This window comes from Nilaparvata lugens, chromosome 11, assembly GCF_014356525.2.
Source record: "Nilaparvata lugens isolate BPH chromosome 11, ASM1435652v1, whole genome shotgun sequence".
Taxonomy (NCBI): Eukaryota; Metazoa; Arthropoda; class Insecta; order Hemiptera; family Delphacidae; genus Nilaparvata; species Nilaparvata lugens.
In genome coordinates this window covers 37,326,680-37,348,292 of record NC_052514.1, presented here as the reverse complement: position 1 = coordinate 37,348,292, position 21,613 = coordinate 37,326,680, and the positions used below count along the sequence as shown (strand labels likewise).

The 21,613-nt window shown below is 33.9% G+C and overlaps 1 protein-coding gene across 2 annotated transcripts in view; it reads left to right on the top strand.

The window, feature by feature from the left end:
• Positions 1-21,613, top strand: part of LOC111047755 — a 100,313-nt gene that overhangs the window by 42,415 nt on the left and 36,285 nt on the right. For both annotated transcript variants that reach the window (XM_039438362.1, XM_039438361.1), the window contains exon 2: positions 20,193-20,591. In XM_039438362.1, coding sequence (XP_039294296.1) covers positions 20,193-20,591 — 399 coding nt within the window. The remainder of the gene's footprint in view (positions 1-20,192; positions 20,592-21,613) is intronic.

Genomic DNA, 21,613 nt, shown 5'->3' with positions numbered 1-21,613 from the left:
AATAGAATATAGTACAGATTTTCATATGATATTGAAATGAAATGGGAATAAATAATAATATGGATGTCAAACTACTGTATAAGCATATAGAATAATAGAGCATATTATATGAATATAGTATATAACATAAAACACAATAGCGCAGACAAGAAGACGGGCAATATCAAACATTGAACAAAAACAATCAATTGTTTCCACAACCGAAAACCAGTTTTCCGGTTCTCCGGTGTGAGTGTGTTACTGACAATCATAGCAGTTGGGACTGTGTTAGTGAGTTCGACCACACTTTTTCGAAAGGCTAGTAGGGAATTGAAGCTTTCTCGATTGAGAGTTCTTTGCAGGTACTCCGTTCTAGCGTGTTTCGGACGCTATTTTCCAACCGATAATCATGAAAATGGTACCAAATTGTTCAGAAAGATTTGGTCATCTGGCGCCGTACCGCCAAATTTTGATATCACTTATCAATTTTTTCCTATTGAACGTCAAACTTTGCCAAATTTTCTCCAAGTTCATCGAATTTTAAAGTCATCTTATAGTTGGAAAATTGGAATTTGGCGGTACGGCGCCAGATGTCCAAATCTTTCTGAACAATTTGGTACCATTTTCATGATTATCGGTTGGAAAATAGCGTCCGAAACACGCTAGAACGAAGTGCCTGTTTCAGCCCTTTTTCCGAATTATAACATTGCTCTTAACAGGTGATTATGTAAAAGATGGGACCTACCAGTGGATTATAAATGAAGACAAAATATTCAAAACTTTCTATTTCCTAGTATATTGTTGTCCTGTAGGCTTCCAGAGGATTAACGTTATCAGCTTATTCTGGAACAAATCGATGATTTGGAGAAGTTATGTTCATGAATATTTTAGCCGATACTGGTTAGAAGATTGTTAACATAATGCGTGAGGTGTAGTATGATAGAGATAGAGGATAATACGGTTGAGTTGGGATTTGTCTAGTAGTCTTTTCACTTCGTAGATTTAACGTTTTTTTTTTTTAGTTTTAAAATTTCATATTTCTTGAAAATGTAATTGGATAGATCAAGGAACAACAGACCTGATCCTGGTTATAACTTTAAATTCCTTAGCTATTCAAATGTTCACTTCTTTTCTTTTTTCTTTTCTTTTGTGTGTAGTTGAGAAGTTGATATTGTGCTAATTATTCATATTGAATGAAAAAGACTAAGAAATTGTCTAAAAACCACTGATTTATTGATAATTAGAAAGACCGGTTTCGGTTATTACACCATTGTCAATCTCTGATAAACTCAGAGTTTTCTTTTTCATTCAACACTTCTTTTCTCCTTCCTTTTCTTCCTCTTCTTTTCCGTCCTTCTCTCCTTTCTATAGAATCATTCGAGAAGTTCGTCTTCTCATCTATCTCCTGACTTCTTCTCTTGTCTTCTTTTTCATCATTTTTCTTCCTCATGCACTTTTTCTCCTGTCGTTTCAATATCTTTCTCTTCTTCTCCATCAAGATCGTATTCTGCTCTTTTCTTCTGATCTTTTTCCTGCTCTATTTCTTTCTTATCCCGTCTTCTACTTATCATTGTTCATAACTCTATTATTTTTCTTCTTCAAAATCTTTCTTCTTCTTCTTCTTCTTCTTCTTCTTCTTGTTCTTGTTCTTCTTCTTGTTCTTGTTCTTCTTCTTCTTCTTCTTCTTCTTCTTCTTCTTCTTCTTCTTCTTCTTCTTCTTCTTCTTCTTCTTCTTCTTCTTCTTCTGCTTTCTTCTTCTTCTTCGTCTTCTTCTGCTTCTTATCCTTTTCGTATCCAGTTTCTAATATAATCACCATACAGTAATCAAATGAATTCAAAGGAGCTTTTATCTACAAGCTTCTCACTCAATAAGAATACCTCCATTTATTGCCTGTTTTACTGCGCATGCGTATACAAGACTCGACTCTTTCCAAGGAAGGGATTTTCAAGTATATATTGGTTATTTTCTGTGAAAATAATTAGGGCAAAAATTTTGCGGTGTGAGTGCACGTCCAGTGCCAACATACCTGTCATCAAATTTTTGGTTGGGATCGATTTAGTATGTTATTTTGAGCACAAAATCACAAAAATCTGGTGTGGCGCACTCACACAACTTTCCTTGCCGTTATGAAAATTTATCACCTGACGCTAGTGTTCCCGCGCATCTCAAGTCTACTATTCGAAGATTTGAGTCAGCTGGTGACAGGGCAATAGCGCTGGAGACACACATGAGGTCTGCTATCACTTCATAGTGAATGATTTGATAGAATCAACAATAATTTGCAATTGAATAATCACATTTTCTCGAATTTGAAGGTTATTTTCAATTTTAGGTGAAAATGTTACTGAACATTAATTGTAGAGATTTTCATGCTCAATCTACTCCATTTGATTATTTTTGTTTCAATTGTATCTGAGGCCTGATAATTGGCAATCTATCTGCATTGATGGGGTGGAGCTCCTGAAATTTTTACAGATATGGGACTTGTGGCAGTTGATAGAGCTTACGATGACTATTTTAGGTATGAATTTGATCAAATCGTTGGAGCCGTTTCCGAGAAAACATGAAAAACCCTGTTTTTGACAACATTTCGCCATTTTAGCCACCATATTGAATTGCATTTGATCGAAATTTTTCGTGTCGGATCCTTATAGTGAAAGGACCTTAAGTTCCAAATTTCAAGTCATTCCGTTGATTGGTAGATGAGATATCATGTACACAGACGCACATACACTCATATACACACACCACACCACACACACACACACCACACACACACACACACACCACACACACCACACACACTCAGACCAATACCCAAAAACCAGTTTTTTTGGACTCAGGGGACCTTGAAACGTATAGAAATTTAGAAATTGGAGTACCTTAATTTTTTTCGGAAAGCAATACTTTCCTTACCTATGGTAATAGGCAAGGAAGTAAAAATTAAACGGCGGTCACTATTGTTTTTATAATAAACTAAGTTCAAAGTAGCACATTTTACATGCTTTAACCTATGAGTAGCGGCCATTTTGATTATTGAAATCATCAAATTATGATATTCCTAATCTGAGTTTTCCTAACCCAAAGCTCTTCTTAACCTAAAGCTATTCCTAACCTTAGCTACTTATGGTTGCTACTTATAGGTTAAATGCATGTAAAGTTGTGCTACTTTGAACTTAGTTTATGTTTATTTTAAAAACAATAGTGACCGCCGTTTAATTTTTGTGATTTTGTGCTCAAAATAACATACTAAATCGATCCCAACCAAAAATTTGATGACAGGTATGTTGGCACTGGACGTGCACTTCAGCCAATTTTGCGAAGTGAAGAACTAGAAGACTTTGAACCAATTCCTGGACTTTGTGTAACCTTACCTAGATTTGAGAGAGGAATACCAAGGTTATTGAATGAAAAAGACTAAGAAATTGTCAAAAAACCACTGATTTATTGATAATTAGAAAGACCGGTTTCGGTTATTACACCATTGTCATCTCTGATAAACTTTATTCAGAGTTTATCAGAGATTGACAACGGTGTAATAACCGAAACCGGTCTTTCTAATTATCAATAAATCAGTGGTTTTTTGACAATTTCTTAGTCTTTTTCATTCAATATGAATAATTACCACAATATCAACTTCTCAACTACACAAAAAGTGAATACCAAGGTTACCTTATTTTGTCTCTCCCTATCATTTTGATGATGTACTTATTATATTTATCAATAAAGAATAAATTTCAAACAAGAATTCACCCTCACAGAGCATATAGGTATGTTCTATTATCAAGATGGATGATTGCTTTTCAACAAACAAAGAAGAAGAATCACAATTTACACTCCACCCATGCACCTGCTGCTAGCTAGCGGCTGAGTCGGAAAAGAGTCACTTCAAACCCGTCGACCAATCAGGAGAGAGTAGGCGGAGCTTAGAGGCGTGTCTCAATTAGTGAGTGCCAAGAGAATGTATAATCAACTCAGCAACAGCTGCCATCCAGCGGCCGAATCCGAAAACAGTCCGAGTTTACAAACACATTACAATAGATGCAAATGTTCATACAATTCAATTCCAAATTCAATAGAATTCAACTTCAATTGTGATTATTTAGCTGGATATTCCTTCTTCTTCTTCTTCTTCTTCTTCTTCTTCTCTTCTTCTTCTTCTTCTTCTTCTTCTCTTCTTCTCCCACTTCTTCTTCTTCTTCTTCTTCTTCTTCTTCCTCTTCTTCTTCCTTCTTCTTCTTCTTCTTCTTCTTCTTCTTCTTCTTCTTCTTCTTCTTCTTCTTCTTCTTCTTCTTCTTCTTCTTCTTCTTCTTCTTCTTCTTCTGGTCTTCTTCTTCTTCTTCTTCTCTTCTTCTTCTTCTTCTTCTTCTTCTTCTTCTTCTTCTTCTTCTTCTTCTTCTTCTTCTTCTTCTTCTTCTTCTTCTTCTTCTTCTTCTTCTTCTTCTTCTTCTTCTTCTTCTTCTTTCTTCTTCTTCTTCTTCTTCTTCTTCTTCTTCTTCTTCTTCTTCTTCTTCTTCTTCTTCTTCTTCTTCTTCTTCTTCTTCTTCTTCTTCTTCTTCTTCTTCTTCTTCTTCTTCTTCTCTTCAGCAACAGCTGCCATCTTTCGACCTAATCCGAAAACAGTCCGAATTTACAAAGACATTACAATAGATGCAAATGTTCAAAAATTCAATCCCAAATCAATAGAATTCAGCTTCAATATTGTGACTATTTAGCTGGATATTACTTTTCTTCTTCTTCTTCTTCTTCTCCTTCTCCTCCTACTCCTCCTCCTCCTCATCCTTCTTCTTCTTCCCACTTCTTCTTCCCACTTCTTCTTCTTCTTCTTCTTCTTCTTCTTCTTCTTCTTCTTCTTCTTCTTCCTCTTCAGCAACAGCTGCCATCTTTCGACCTAATCCGAAAACAGTCCGAATTTACAAAGACATTACAATAGATGCAAATGTTCATAAAATTCAATCCCAAATTCAATAGAATTCAGCTTCAATATTGTGACTATTTAGCTGGATATTACTTTTCTTCTTCTTCTTCTTCTTCTCCTTCTCCTCCTACTCCTCCTCCTCCTCATCCTTCTTCTTCTTCCCACTTCTTCTTCTTCCCACTTCTTCTTCTTCTCATATAGGGCATGATGACAGTTTCAAGTGAATCTCATGACAGCGAAATGTAATTTTCATAACAAGTTGGCGAGTAACTTGTCTTCTGTACCCGACTTTTCGTTATATTGGTATCGAAAGCATCAAGTTTTAGATCCGGTGTTTTGACGGCCAGTTATACTTTGTATATACCTGTATACTCACTATACATAGTATACTTGCAATCTATACTTAGTTTTTGAACTTGGCTCGAGGCATCATTCAAAAAAGCTCTGCATTCTTCAATATGGAGTTGATTGTAATTTCATGACGTCAATCATTACAATTTATTTTATTTCAAATTATTAAAAACACACAAAACAAGACAAAACAAAATTACAAAGAATCACGAAACAAATAGAACACAATAAAATGTTCCAAATATAAAAAAACCATGGGCTTTGTTGTTGGGTGTGTTGGAGAATAGAAAAAAAGAGAGGAAGATACCTAGCCAACTATGGTTTCCCATGTAATAGGCAGGCAAAAAATGATAATATAGATATGAATTCCAATGATAGTAGTACGATCAAAGTTTATCAGAGATTGACAATGGTGTAACAACCGAAACTTGTCTTTCTAACTTTCAATAAAATCTGTGTTTTTGACTATTTTTATTCTTTTTATTTAGTACAATCATAGGTAAAAACTAGACAAAAATAATTGAACGAGCGTTAGTGAGTTCTCACTTTTGACTTACTGAAGGCCAAAGTCATTGTCCGGTTTTCAAGTCCGAGGCCGTAGGCCGAGGACTAGAAAAGATTGATAGCCGGAAAAACATTTTTGCCTGTGGTGTGAACGCAATTTTTCGCCACACACAAAAATAAACTTCCGGGCGAAATCTTCCACCCTGTATAGCTCGCAAATGAAGCGTTTATGGATATATGTTTATGAGAACTTTTTTTCTTATTTTTACCTTTACTATCACGTATTAATTATTTTACCATAATTATGAATCACCCTGTATATATATATATATATATATATATAATATATATATATATATAGATATATATATATATATATATATATATATATATATATATATATATATATGAGAATAGTTGTTTACTAAGCACTTCCGAAATCAGAAGTGGAAGGCGATAGCTCTAGCAAATCTGAGGTGATCTGAATATCAGGAAATTGTCCAAGTATTTTTATTTTTTATTCTGATTTGTCTAAATAACCTAAAAGATGATGTTCAATTATGTGGGAGGTTGAGTTTATACTTTTTCATTCTTTCAAATGACAATAAGATGATATTATTATAAATGTTTTAATTATTAAATAATGAACACAAATAATGAAAAGTTTTTTGATCACCTTTCTTAGTTCCATGTTAGCGGCTGGAAAGGGCACTCTTTCCGGCCTAGGCCGAAAAGAAACCTGTTCTGACATCAGACGATAGTCGTCTGCAAACAATGTCTTTCAGATCTACGTAGGTACTGGAAAACAGCTGCTTTCTGTGCAGTGTGGCGAAAAAGAATAAATAAATAAATGAATAAATAAAATAAATAAATACACAGTCATGATGTGAGCAAATCCGACTCTCTCGGACAGAAAGTATGGCTTTTTGTTTGAAGAATTTAGAATAACACCAATTATCGATTGAACAACATGATGTGTTATTTTGCTCTTTTGTTATTTTGTTATTTTGTTCAAGGAATATTGCTTGGCTTTGAATTTTAAAATAAGTTCTTTCCACAGAATAATAATATTTAGATTCCTACTAGGAACTGAATTGTTGATTTTTAGATTGGGAACTTCAAACTCTTTTTGAGGTTAGCCTTCTGTCCCAAACGAAATCGAAAAACCTGAATTTTGTTCCAAAATCGAAAACCTGAATTTACATATTATTTGAAACAGAATATTGTTTTTAAAAAGCATAGGGCATTACTTTGTTATGAGCAGATTGGAATATTTCAAATGTACCCCCATAAAGACCCCATAAAATGGCCGCTCCATAAGGAACACGAGTGTCATAACCTGGATTTATAGACTTTGGTATTCTTCGGCCCTTTTCACAGGTCAAGTTCGTTGGACAACAAAGTTGACTCACTCCTTCGTCCTTCTTCAGGATATAAGAATAACATTGAAAGTGCATAAGAAAAAATTGTTATGATTCAGTCAGCTGAAGAATTCATTGCATGCAATTATACTACAGTTTTTCCATTAATTCATAACATCAGCTGAGGCTATTTGGGAGCTATCACACGCACTGACACATGATTTCAGTTGGTTAATATTAGATATTGAAGCGACAGAGTAATATTTAAATTCAAATGGGATCGCCGATGAAACCTACTGTTAAATGATATTGTAAGAGAAAGAGAAATATTTAGCTGTATTCATAATTTTCATCAACTTTGTATTATTAAAAGTTGCAAGTTTCAAAGATTACAATACAGCAGTTCTTGAGGGAGCTCTTCAACCCAAGGGGTCACTAGTAATAATGAGTAGTAGTATAAAAATAGGCTAGGCTTAAAAGACTTCTAGAAAGTCGCCTTTGTAAAATAATAAATAAATAAATATGCATTTATGCATAAATAAAGAGTGTACTTATAAGAATGGAAAATAATTCAAGATAGAAACTGAATTTCAGGTTTACTGTCAAATTCCAAATCATTTCCCTCCTCAACACGCAAAATTGGAATTACACAATGTAACAGGAAAATAACACAATTGTTTCGGGAGGATATACAGTAGATAGCATAATATTATAGATAGCTTTCCCATGATATAGGGCATTCATGTTATACCATGAGGTATGGGATATCTACTTCTGCTATCTTCTGTTTATTATATGACTAGCCGTCAGGCTCGCTTCGCTCGCCATATCCGTCTAGCCAGGGGGCTCCGCCCCCTGGACCCCCGACTGGATCGTCCAAGAATGAGATCAGCAGGCTCGCTTCGCTCGCCTGCATTTTTCATTTGAGCATTTTTATCATATGTTAGGACAATCCAGTCGGGGGTTCAGACTAAACGTCTGGCTAAACGGATATGGCGAGCGAAGCGAGCATGACGGCTAGTAATATAAATTCCCAGGATTGAAGTAGCAGTGCCCAATCAATTATTTTTCCGCGATAAATGCATTTAAATCTTCAACTTGGTGCCAACCTAACAAAGTCAACTCAACTTAATGCCAACCTGACAAAATTATAATTTAGTTGCCAGTTAACAACTGTTTCGAAGAGGTACTCTATCTAGATTATAGTTCTATAGTACATATGATATGGAAATTCCAATTATAATTAAGAGATTGGGAGAAGAAGAATATACATGCTAAAGACGAACTTTAAACCCTTAAAAACAACCCTTAGAGTTGGAATATCGCCAAAAGATTTCTTAGTGCGCCTCTAAAGGGTCAACTGAACATACCTACCAAATTTGAGCGTTTTTGGTCCGGTAGATTTTTAGTTATGCGAGTGAGTGAGTGAGTGAGTGAGTGAGTGAGTGCCATTTCGCTTTTATATATATATAGATGTACTGCATGTGCAATATGTTACTCTTATGTGTAACTAAATCACTGGTAGCTAAAATCATATGGAAAAGATAGCGTAAGTATAAGTTGTCTCTGCTAAAATAGAAAAATACTAAGGCAATCCTTGTGCTATTTTTCATTTCAAATTTAGATAATGAGACAGTCCAAAAGTGGGTTGAACTATGTTCACCCAACCTTCACCTTTACCTTGTCCAATTTTAATTATCTATTATCACCAAAGATTAACCATTTCAATTGGCTAGTCACTATCTAGACAATCTATGCTATTATAATACCATGAGCTTCATCAGCATATCCAGTTAAACACACATCGATTTTTTACGTCCCTATGTTAATCTATCAATTTGAACGGAGCTTGGCAATCAATTTTTAAAATAAGAACATTCTTGGCTGAAAATATTGTGGAAACCCTTTAGACATAGCCTCATTTCGGACTTTTTATTATAGACTTACCTAGATTTTGGAGAGAAATAGTTCAAGCTATTCTTATTTTTTCTCCCCTGATCTGTGCTTCGTTGTAAACTAGTAGTTTTGTGAACAGTAGACCTCACGCAGTATTTTATCCACAAGTAGCTGATTGAAACTAAAGACCTCATGGAAATACAGCAGTAGACTGGCTTCTCCACACATCTATGTAATCACTTGTCAGCTGATATATGATTAATAATTCTATAGTCTGATGTTTACTCTAATATTGGCGTATGAAGGAGGCTCCTTTTTCCTTTTATATTATCCTTGAAATGCAAAATCTCCAAAAACCTTGTATATACGACGACGCGCAATTAAAAAAGGAACATACCTGTCAAATTTCATGAAAATCTATTACCGCGTTTCGCCGTAAATGCGCAACATATAAACATTTAAAAGTTAAGAGAAATGCCAAACCGTCGACTTGAATCTTAGACCTCACTTCGCTCGGCCAAAAAGAATAAATAAATGAATGAATAAATGAAATAAATAAATACACAGTCATGATGTGAGCAAATCCGACTCTCTCGGACAGAAAGTATGGCTTTTTTGTTTGAAGAATTTAGAATAACACTAATTATCGAAGAACTGCAATACGGAAGTGGATGTTTTTGAACTGTCAGTCAGTGGGTCAATACACTGCACTAGGTCCGTTAGCTGAGTCAAGGTCGATGTCACGAGCGCTCAGACTGTGACGTCACTGAACAGAGTGAGTGAGTGAGAGAGAGGGAATGAGAAATGCACTGACTACTGTATGCAACAAGTGGACTCTTTAATGTTTCAACAGCTTCCAGATTTTTACCATTTCAATGAGCGTTATAATGAAAGTGGAGAAAGATAGGATAACAGCCGTTGTCGACTCTCTTCCTTGCCACTGCCTTCTATAGAGGATAGCTTATATCATCTGATGTAATATTATGTTCACAGATGGAAAATTACTGAGATATTGCAATTATTCAAATGATAATGAATTAAGCGGAGACAGCATTTAATTTTTATTTTCGAATTCTTCAATGTTGTTTTCCATCACGAACTGCTTACTATTAAATCGTTTAATTATAATCTTATTATTATAATCCGTTTTTTCTAATAACAAAATGTGATTTTATTTTCGTTCAATAATAATTAGTAACATGTCCATTCTTGTTTTAAATAATCAATCATATTTTATTCATCAAGAAAAATTTATTTCTCAAATATTTAACAATAAATTTTCATTATTGAGATTGAATATTTTGTAAACGTAATTGATTATATTTCCGCGTTGTCAAAAACGAATTGATTTTCGATCAACAATTATTAGTCATATGCCCATTCTTGTTTTAAACAATCAATAATTACATTTTATTCGTCAAGAAAAATTTATTTTTCAATTATTAAAAAATAAATTCCCATTATTGAGATTGAATATTGTGTAAACGTAATCAATTATATTTCTGCGTTGTCAAAAACGATCTGGCAAAGTTAGAGAAGGATAGCGCTATCTGCTTTATCGAATGATAGACAAGGATAGCAACACCAATCTCAATCAAATACTGTCATTATAACGTGGACCTCACTATATAATGTCCACTTGTTCCCCGCCAATAATCTGCTATAATCTTGGTTTGGAAAATGGTACAAACGTTTTTCTTGATGGTAAAAAATATGGGCAATTTCAATCAAATCCTGATTAAGTACTGATAATTGCAGATTAATAGTTTCAGCATAGTTACTAGGTTCTCATCATTATCAATAATTAACCAAACGTAGTGAGGTCTATGTTTCAACTCGATTTGCTTTTGTCTGTCTGTATGTAACGTGATTACGGCCAAACGCGTTGATAGAATTCGATGAGATTTGGCAGGAATATTCCTTTTTCAACTGCGCGTCCATGTATACACAAGGTTTTTTGAAATTTTGCATTTTAGGATAATATGAAAAGGAATTCCTCCATACTCTAATATCACTATATGTATAATCCACTTTGAAGATAGGATCAATCAGACTTTAGAATTATTCATAATCAATCAGCTGACAAGTGGATTATTCATTGCTTGCATTACATAGATGTCTGGCCGTGTCTATTTCTATGAGGTAGGGTTTCAATATTTTTTATGATGCGTGCCCATCAGTATCAATATTCTAACAATTGAAAAACAAATTTGATAGGTGATTGAGAATAGAATAAAAAATGATTAAATGAACTGATAAATCATCATATGGGATACAAATTTAAACGTGAACGGAGTTTTTTAACATAAGTGAGTTTTTGATCTAGGAGAAAACGAATAACAGTTTTAAAGAGTAAATTATGATTCAACTGAATCAACTAGAACAGGTGACATCTGATACTTGTGGATGAGAAAACTGCGTGAGGTCTACTGTTCACAGAACTACTAATAAATTGATATTATTTTAACAATCCATATTTTGAGGCCAATATTAGCGAGATTAAATGAACTGATAAATCATCATATGGGATACAAATTTAAACGTGAACTGAGTTTATCAACATAAGTGAGTTTTTGATCTTGGAGAAAACAAATAACAGTTTTTAAGAGCAAATTATGATTCAACTGTGTTGTGATTCAACTGTGTTGTGATTCAACTAGAACAGGTGACATCTGATACTTGTGGATGAGAAAACTGCGTGAGGTGTACTGTTCACAGAACTCCTGGTTAATTGATAAACAATGATTATTATTTTAACAATCCATATTTCGAGGCCAATATTAGAGAGATTCAATACATTTATTCATCCCGGAAGTTCCAGAACGGATTCTCATTGTTTAATACATATGTTAAGAGTAAAAACCTTCCAAATTAGGAGAAGTAGTACACGAAATTCTATAGTTTCTCTTTCCAGTATACTTCAACATCGATATGAACAATAATTTTTACAAAATCAATTTCATGCATATTTCAATGACTGTTAATAATTTTATTCCCAGCTTTCATCTCGAACATCGCTGACAAAAAGTGACTTTACTAAACAATTTTATTCTACTAGGATGCATGCAGATGGGGTATGAAAGGAAGGTGAAGTTAGAAAAAAAATGCAGAGAGAGAGAATTAAAGAGATAGAGGAGGATATGGAAGAGGAATTAGAGAGAAGTGGAGAGGGAAGAGTAAGGAGCTAGATAATTCACTTTGAATTATCTAATGTTTTATGTTAAAAAATAGCCACCTTAAGTGGGAGCCTCATATAGAATATATTTGTAAACGCTTAAAATTTATTTCCTTTATCTTTTATAAAGTCCGTAAAATATTAGACATTAAATTACTTAGGGTCCTTTACTTTGCCTATGTTCAATCGGTGCTGCAATATAGGTTAGTGGTATGGGGAGGAGCGAATGATGTTTTCATGAATAAAATTTTTACATTTCAGAAAATGAAAATAAAACAATTCTAAATAAGCCAAGGGCTTTTTCTAGTAGTAAAACATTTGCCAAATTTAAAGTGATGACAGTACGTCAAATTTATATAAAGAAACTTCTCTACTATGCATGGATGAGGAAGGATGAATTTACAGTGAATAATAACGTTTCAATGTATAACCTGAGAGTTTCATCTCATAATATTTATAATATTAACTATTCAGATTTGACAATAGTGCGAAGACAATTGGGGTATCTTAGCTCAAAAATAATAAATATCATGGCAAATGCGTTGTCAGAATCTCTTTCTAATAGGGGTAGACAGAGGATGATGGAACAGATAAATAACTGGGTGATACAAAAATTTCTCTTCGACATCAGTCAAATATTATAATGACTAGTAATTTATTGTTGGACTTCAATTTTTTGTAGCTTTGATTATTAGTAAATAAATTTTTATATTGTCTAAACAGCTGATACTCTCACTCAGCGGTCAGGGTTTTGCCCTTGCTGGGTGGTGCCATGTAATTTTAATTTATTTGTAAAATAGCATTATTATAATCTAGAATATTTCTTTTGTAAGTTTTTATTTTGTATTTTGTTTTTTATGGGCAATAAAGATGTTTTAAAAAAAAAACATGGAAAGAGAGAGAAATAGAAAGATAGATGGTGATATGGAAGAGGAATTAGAGAGAAGTGGAGAGGGAAGAGTAAGGAGCTAGAAAATAAATTCTCTTTGAATTATCGTTGCAGATTCACACGAATATGAAGCCTACTATTTGAGAAGTTGACGCCGCTGGGAAAATAACAAAGTACCTAAGTGGGACTTAGCAGGCATCAAGTCCTCCTCCTTCATGGAAAGTCCCCCTTATTAGTAAACACTGATAAGCTGCAATTTCTTTTACTCAGCATGTAAAATAATGGTGAAAGTAGAGATTTGACGATATCGTAAGTTGAGGTTAAGTCCCAAGCCCACTCCTGCTTGCAAGCACAAACGAAGTTCCGTCAGTACTTGGTGATTTATTGTCGTGAAAATCATCGTCGATTACGGTATGTCTGTGTTTAAATGCTTGATTTACTTCTACATTCTTAAACACGAATAACTTTCTTTGAACTACAAAACAAGCACGAGTAAAAAGTTTTCCGATTTGGGAGAAAATCTAAACACAGTTTATCTGATGGAGCAAGGCTTGCTGTGCCTATAATCAGAGAAAAAATCTACATCTTATTGACGGAGCGAAGTGAGGTCTAAGATTCAAGTCGACGGTTTGGCATTTCTCTAGGCGTTCTGTTTAAATGTTTATATGTTGCGTATTTACGGCGAAACGCGGTAATAGATTTTCATTTAATTTGACAGGTATGTTCCTTCTTTAATTGCGCGTCGACGAATATACAAGGTTTTTGGAAATTTTGCATTTCAAGGATAATATCAAATCAAATCAAATTCATTTCCATTCAAAATACAGTTCACAAACATAAATATGAATTACATTTTATGGAAAGATTAGCATCCGCAAAGAAAGAATCTGAGCGCGGATGTGAGTTGTGCTATTTCATAAAACTAAACAAAATATTATTATAATTCTATTCTAAAAACAAATACAATATTACTAAAAATTACTAATAATTGACATATTATTAAACATGAATATGTTTAAATAATATAAAAGGAAAAAGGAGCCTCCTTCATACGCCAATATTATAGTAAAAATCAGACTATAGAATTATTCATCATAAATCAAGTGATTAAACAGATGTGTGGAGGAGCCAGTCTATTGCTGTATTCCCATGAGGTCTGCAGTATGTTTCAATCAGGTACTTGTGGATGAGAATACTGCGTGAGGTCTATTGTTCACAGAACTACTAGTCTAATAGAGCAAGGCTCGATGTGCCTATAATCAGAGATAAAATCTATATCTTAAAATATAATGAAAGAAAAAAGTGGCTTAGAGGCCTACTGATGTACGGGATAGGAAATTCACGAATGACGCATCATCACGTCTGAACTACTGAACTGATTAACTAGTGTTTTATTTCTGGTTCAAAATTTTTCTTAATAACTCAATATTTTCAAGTTCTGAGAGTTCATTGAATGTAATCATTCTATTATAAACGGTTTTTAATCAAATGTAATTCCAAATTTCTAGTTTATTTATTTCTGGGCTGAAAAGTGGACTCAAATCAATTCAAGTGGATAGCATAACCTATAATTTTTATCCATTCATAACTCCACCTTGTATTATCCGTATCCTTGTATTATAATCATTCTATTATAGACGGTTTTTAATCAAATCTAATTCAAAATTTCTAGTTTTTTTTATTTCTGGGCTGAAAAGTGGACTCTAATCAATTCAAGTGGATAGCATAACCTATAATTTTTATCCATTCATAACTCCACCTTGTATTATCCGTATCCTTGTATTATAATCATTCTATTATAGACGGTTTTTAATCAAATCTAATTCAAAATTTCTAGTTTTTTTATTTCTGGACTGAAAATTGGACTCAAATCAATTCAAGTGGATAGCATAACCTATAATTTTTATCCATTCATTACTCCACCTTGTATTATCCGTATCCTTGTATTATAATCATTCTATTATAGACGGTTTTTAATCAAATGTAATTCCAAATTTCTAGTTTATTTATTTCTGGACTGAAAAGTAGACTCAAATCAATTCAAGTGGATAACATAACCTATAATTTTTATTCATTCATAACTCTACCTTCATTGTATTATCATCCATCTCATCATCATCACCTAGGCTCAAAATACTTCTAGGAAGTCGCCTTTGTAAAATAATAAATGAAATAAATAATTTTTTTTTGGATAGTAGTTCTCATCGAATTTTCATCTAGCTGTTAAACCCTGTTGTCATTGTCTGCAGTAGCAGAAGTCAGAAGGGGTGATTTGCCGCATTTATTTAGGATTTTCGTTAAATAATAGTTAAATAAATAAACTTGAAATTTTGCAATATTATTTTCAATAAGACTGAAAATAACAACTCTTCTTGAAGTCGTGACTATTCCCATCGTGGCATCAAAATAGCAAACATGAAAGAACTACTCTTATTCACAGTAAATTATTACGTTTTAATATCAAGGTAACACTTTCACCTAGCATGTTATTCCACTATACTTGAGCATTTGACTTTGGTAGTCATTCATATTCCGAAACAAGTTGTAAATCACGATAGAACAAAATAATACGGTAATTATTTGTTAATTGTTTGGCAATGTTTTGATTTTGGATAGGTGTAGCAGCCTACTATAAGTAGTAATTTCGTGACCGGGTCATTACAATCACTTGGTCAGGTGCTTCAAGGTCGTTCTTTGTTGCATAATTTGATCAGCTGATCTAAGTTAACCTTTTGTCACGTGGCTAGGACTTAACGAGCCCATCACGTTTGATTTCCAGCTGGTATTTGCACATTACTGCTCTTCTATTTCTTTTTCACGTTTCTTCTTCTCTTCTCTTCTTCTCACTAGTTCTTTCTCTTTCTCACGATTTTTCTTTTCACTAATTTTTGTGAGTTGAATGGAAGAGAGGGCTCTTATTGTCTAAACTTCACTCACATCACTTTTAATGATATAAAGTACAAATGAAAATACATCTATCTCCACTCGTTTCTCTTTGAAACCCGCTTCATGTTGCTACTTCTTCTTCGTCTTCTTGTGTATCTTTTTATCATGACCTCCACTCATTCTTCTTCTTCTTCTTCTTTTTCTTCTTCTTCCACTTCTTCTTATTCTTCTTCATTATCATTATGATCATCTTCATCATGCTTCTGTCTCCTGCTCTATTTGCTTTTCATCTCATTTTCTCAACCTACTCATAATTTTCTTCCTCTTCTTCTTTCTGCTTATTCTTCTTCTTCTTCTTCTCTTCTTCTTCTTCTCTTCTCTTCTTCTTCTTCTTTCTTCTTCTTCTTCTTCTTCTTCTCATCTTCTCACTAATTCTTTCACTTTTTCACGATTCCTCTTTTCACTAAATCTTGATGGTTAAATGAAAGAGAGGGCTATTATTGTCTTAACTTTACCCACATATCACTTTTAATGATATCAAGTACAAATGAAAATACATTTTCATCTATCTATCTCCAATCGTTTCTCTTCCACCTCTAGTTGCTACTCCGTCTCCTTATGTCTCATTTTTCTCATGCCCTCTTCTTCTTCTTCTTCTTCTTCTTCTTCTCTTCTCTTCTTCTTCTTCTTCTTCTTCTTCTTCTTCTACTGTCGTCTTCTACGTTGATGCCTGTCTCCTTTGTCCTCATTTCCTCATTTGTTTTCTCATCACCTTCTTCCTCTTCCTCTTCTTCTTCTCCTTTGCCTTCTTTATCTTCTCCTTCTTCTTCTTCTTTTTCTTCTTCTTCTTCATCTTCTTCTTCTTCTTCTTCTTCTTCTTCTTCTTCTTCTTCTTCTCTTCTCTTCTTCTTCTTCTTCTTCTTCTTCTTCTTCTTCTTCTTCTTTTTCTTCTTCTTCTTCTTCTTCTTCTTCATCATGCTTCTTCTGTCTCCTACTCTATTTGCTTCTCATCTCGTTTTCTTGTCCTTGTTCATAATTTTTCCCCTCTTCTTTTTCTCTTCCTTCAACTTCTTCTTCTTTTTCACTTTTGGTAAAACAATTCACATCAGCAGGTTTCTCACATGGATATCAAGTTTGTATTTGATTATTTGACAACAAACGAAGAAATGGGAGAATTTATCATTCACCCAGCAGCTACTGTAGTCTAGTGACTGAATCCTAGATCAGTCACTTGGAACTGTCAACCAATCAGGAGAGAGTAGGGGGAGTTTGGAGGCGTGTCTCAGTAGGTGTCAAAATAAGGAACTAGCTTGCGATTGGCCGGTCATTTCTGTGCCTAGAATGTCATAGAAATGCTCCTTCTCTTTTCTCTACTTCTTTTCTTCTTTTTCTTCTCCTTACTCTTCTCTTCTTCATCTTCATCTCCTCCTTCTTCTCCGTCTTCTACTTTCAGCCTACTTCATTTTATTAATCAATAATTTGATCTTATCTACCTATGGAATTATATTACTTTATCAATTTTCTGTTTTTTTCTCTTAAATATTCATATTAATTAAAACTTTTACAATATTTCCATTAATAAATAAATCCTTAGTTTAATTAATGAAATTAACGTTTTGGTAGAGAGTTAGTGGGGGATATTTTTAATATTCTTTCCGAAGAATGGACATTGATATGTCCAAAGCTCCGCCAATTTATGTAGAAGCATAACAATATAATTATCTATAGTTATTATATTACAAATTGCTTTTTCATATCATTTACAGTTCAATAATTATTTTCTCAGTCTATATTATGTAAATCCATCTATAAATTTGCTTTATTGTAAGCTACTGTATATAAGTGTATGAGCCAGTATATATTGTAATCTACATAAATAAAGTACTCAATCAATCAATCAATCAATCTTCTCCTCCTTCTTCTAGCTCTTCCCCTTCTACACCTTCTTCTTCATCTCCTCCTTCTTCTCCATCTTCTCCTCCTTCTTCTAGCTCTTCCCCTTCTACACCTTCTTCTTCATCTCCTCCTTCTTCTCCATCTTCTCCTCCTTCTTCTACCTCTTCCCCTTCTCCACCTTCTTCTTCATCTCCTCCTTCTTCTACCTCTTCCCCTTCTCCGCATTCCTCCTCCTCTTCTTCTCCTCCTTCTTCTTCTTATTTTTCTTCCTGACCTTCGTCTCCCGTCTTCTTCTTGGTTGTTTTTGTGTGTGCCGTTGTGAATCTTTAGAAAGGATAGAATTAGCATAGAATGAGCATGCATTGGCAAAGGGCAAGGTTGCAGAGAATTAATTAATGTCTAGTTTGGCGATTCACACGCAATGGTCGTGCTGTTAAAAGCCTACTTAAATTACCTTCATAGTTCAATTAGCTGACATGTATGTCAGTAAACGTCTATCAAATAAGAGAATCTTTATTTTCTCGTGAAATGAGATTAAGAAATAGATACAAACAGCCAAGTGGATTTCTTGCATAGACCAATAAATAAATAAAATAAATGAATATTTTATTGCATAAAAGCTAAACAAATCATAAGGCAAACGTCAATTATGAAAACAAAAAATACATGAAACGATCAATGTCACAAAGTACAAAACACAAAAGTACAATAAGTTATCAACCACAGCTATTAATTGATAAGTACACAATATTATTGAAACGCATCCACTAATTATCCATGTATTCCTTTATGGAATAGAGGCCCCCATTCAATAAATATTTCTTAATTGGGCTTTAAATACATTTTTATTTGTTTTAATAGATTTATTCATTGGGAGCCTATAATATTGTAAAAAATTATTCCTTGATAAAATGGATTTTTCTTTGCTATCGCTAAATTAACATTAGGTAAATGATAGTTATTAGCAGTTCTTGTTCTATGACTGTGGATATTGCTATTAGTGGGTAGAAAATTATTATCAACGGTGCTAAGGATAGTCTTGTATATGAACAAAGATGGAAATGTGAGAATACTTTCAATTTTAAAATAATCTCGGCAGGACTGATATCTCGTCAGTTTACACATACATCTAATGGCTTTTTTGTAAAGTAAATATTTTTCTTACATTTCTTTCAGAAGAATTGCCCCAAACTGTTACTCCATATCTCAGATGACATTCAAATAAAGCAAAATAATATGCATTTAAGTATATTGAAAGTACAATATACTATGAAACTCAGAATCAACCTTTCGGAGTTCAAGCAGCCTCTCAGAATTCATCCTTGCTTTAAATTTTACCTACTAGCAGGTAATCCGAGCTCTGCAAGGACTTGGAAGACTGAAAACTAGACCCACTGAAATCTTGGAGAATTTGAAATAGGCCTACAACCATCCTCGGTAAATTAAGAATCTATAATATGCCAAATTCCTAGTTTATCAGTCAAGTAATTTAGAAGTGATGATGCGTCGTGTATTTTCTATCCCGTACGTCTATATAAGCCGATTATTTTCTCTATTATATTATAGATGAGGACAGGAAATCACCAAATCATCCTTCTATCTATTAATTTCTCAATATTTGAACATGTTTAATTGTTTATTACCATGCGCATTCATATTCATTCAACTACAGATCTGGAAACAGGATCTAAAACAACAAGGAAATGAAAAGAAGTAAGTGAGTTCAGTAGATTGTACCTCTAAAAACAGTCGAGGATTTCTCAAGAAACTCTAAAATCTACGATCTTCTTGCGGCTTTGGCGTTTTTCAAGCTTCTTGATTAGAGAAACTTTGTCAACTTAATATTTTCATGGAATTAATTACCGAAATAACGTTCCTTTTCTCTATAAAAGTGTGCTAAACTTGTCGACTATTTGATTTTCGAGTTTTAATAAAATATTATTTTCCATGATTTCACCCATATTTTATTGAATGTGTTTTACCTCTTCTCTTTAACTACTACTACTCCTCTACTACACTTACATAAATTTCCCAATAAATTCTTGATCATTTCATCGAATCCTACTCCACTCATTTTTTAATAAATAAAGAATAATGAAAGGAATCATATTATGTTCCGATGAAGTCTTCCAATGGATGTTTCACTCTCTCCAGAATCAAGCATTTTCCTCGAGAGTATAATTTCTACAATAAGCTTCTTCATGAATTGATTTGCATTCAAAATTCAACAAGATATAAAATGAAGTTTCACGTAATTCTCATCTCTCTGTTCTTTCAAACCCTATGAATATTTCCATGATTTTAATTTAAATTTGTGTTTTCTCTCTCTGTTCTAGATGAGAGCCGCACTTCTGTGGCTGCTCTGGGCGACGGTTTGCTGTTCCTCCTCTCTCTCATCTCCTCCTCCTTCCTCCTCCTCCTCATCCACCTCTTCTTCCTCCTCCTCCTCAAAACCACAAGTAACAAGAACAGCCCTACATGTGGCCAGAAGTCTAGATCCGGCAGCTATGGAAACGCTAACAGTGAAAACGCGAACAGGAGACGTGGCAACACTGCTTGTCAAAAAGCGGGAAGGGAGACACGGCCAGCAATCAGCTGATTTGGGGCTGAAATCAGCTGATTCAGCTGGAGGCAGCAGGGAGAACACGGTGTATGAGAAGATCAGTGTAGGGGCTCCTTATCAGGCAGATTTGAAGAGCGGTGAAACAAGGTTGCAGAGTTCGTCTGAACAAAAGGTGAGGAAAAATTCTAATATCTCCACTCTGAATCACATTTTATAGTTTAAATGAATGCAAATTCATGTTCTCCCAAAGAAAAAACTATGTTATTCTGAAGGAAAATTTTGCTATTTTAAGGGAACATTCCAATTTCTCCACTCAGAATCACTTCTCATAGTTCAAATGTATGGAAATTTATGTTATCTCATTAAATACCATTATTCCTTGAACAGCCTAAAGCCTACTTTAAGATACATCCTATTTATGGATACTGAGACTTATCCGTCTACCTTCTATTACATCGTAATACTACCCATTTTAAAATGTACAATTTCAGGAGTTTTGTCCACGAACAATTTCGATCAAATGCAATTCAAGGTGGCGGCTAAAATGCCGAAAATGTTGTCAAAAACAAGGTTTTTTGCTATTTTCTCGAAAACAGCTCCAACGATATTGATAAAATTTATATTGAAAATAGTCATTGATTAGCTCTATCAAATGCCACAAGTCCCATATCTGTAAGAATTTCAGGAGCTCCGCCCCATCTATGGAAAGTTTGATTTTAGATTCCCAATTATCAGGCTTCAGATAGAATTTAAACAAAAATTTTAAGTGGAAAAGATTGAGCATCAAAATCTCTACAATTTATGTTCAGTAACATTTTCACCTAAAATTGGAAATAAGCTCGAAATTCGAGAAAATGTGATTATTCAATTGCAAACTGTTGGCAACTGTTGATTCTATTAAATCATCAACTATGAAAAGATAGCAGACATCGTTTGTCTCCATCGTTATTGTCCTGTCACCAGCTGGCGATCTTTGAATAGTAGACTTGAGATGCGAGTGAACACTAGCGTCAGGTGATCAATTTTCATAACGACAAGGGAAGTTGTGTGAGTGCGCCACACTAGATTTTTCTACTTTAAAATTTGCCAAGACTTCAGATGTAGAACCATCTCGTATTTCGTGTCTTTAGAATACTCATGAGTAGAATTATACTAGTGCATACTAATCTGATCATTCTCAATTTCTAATTTTCA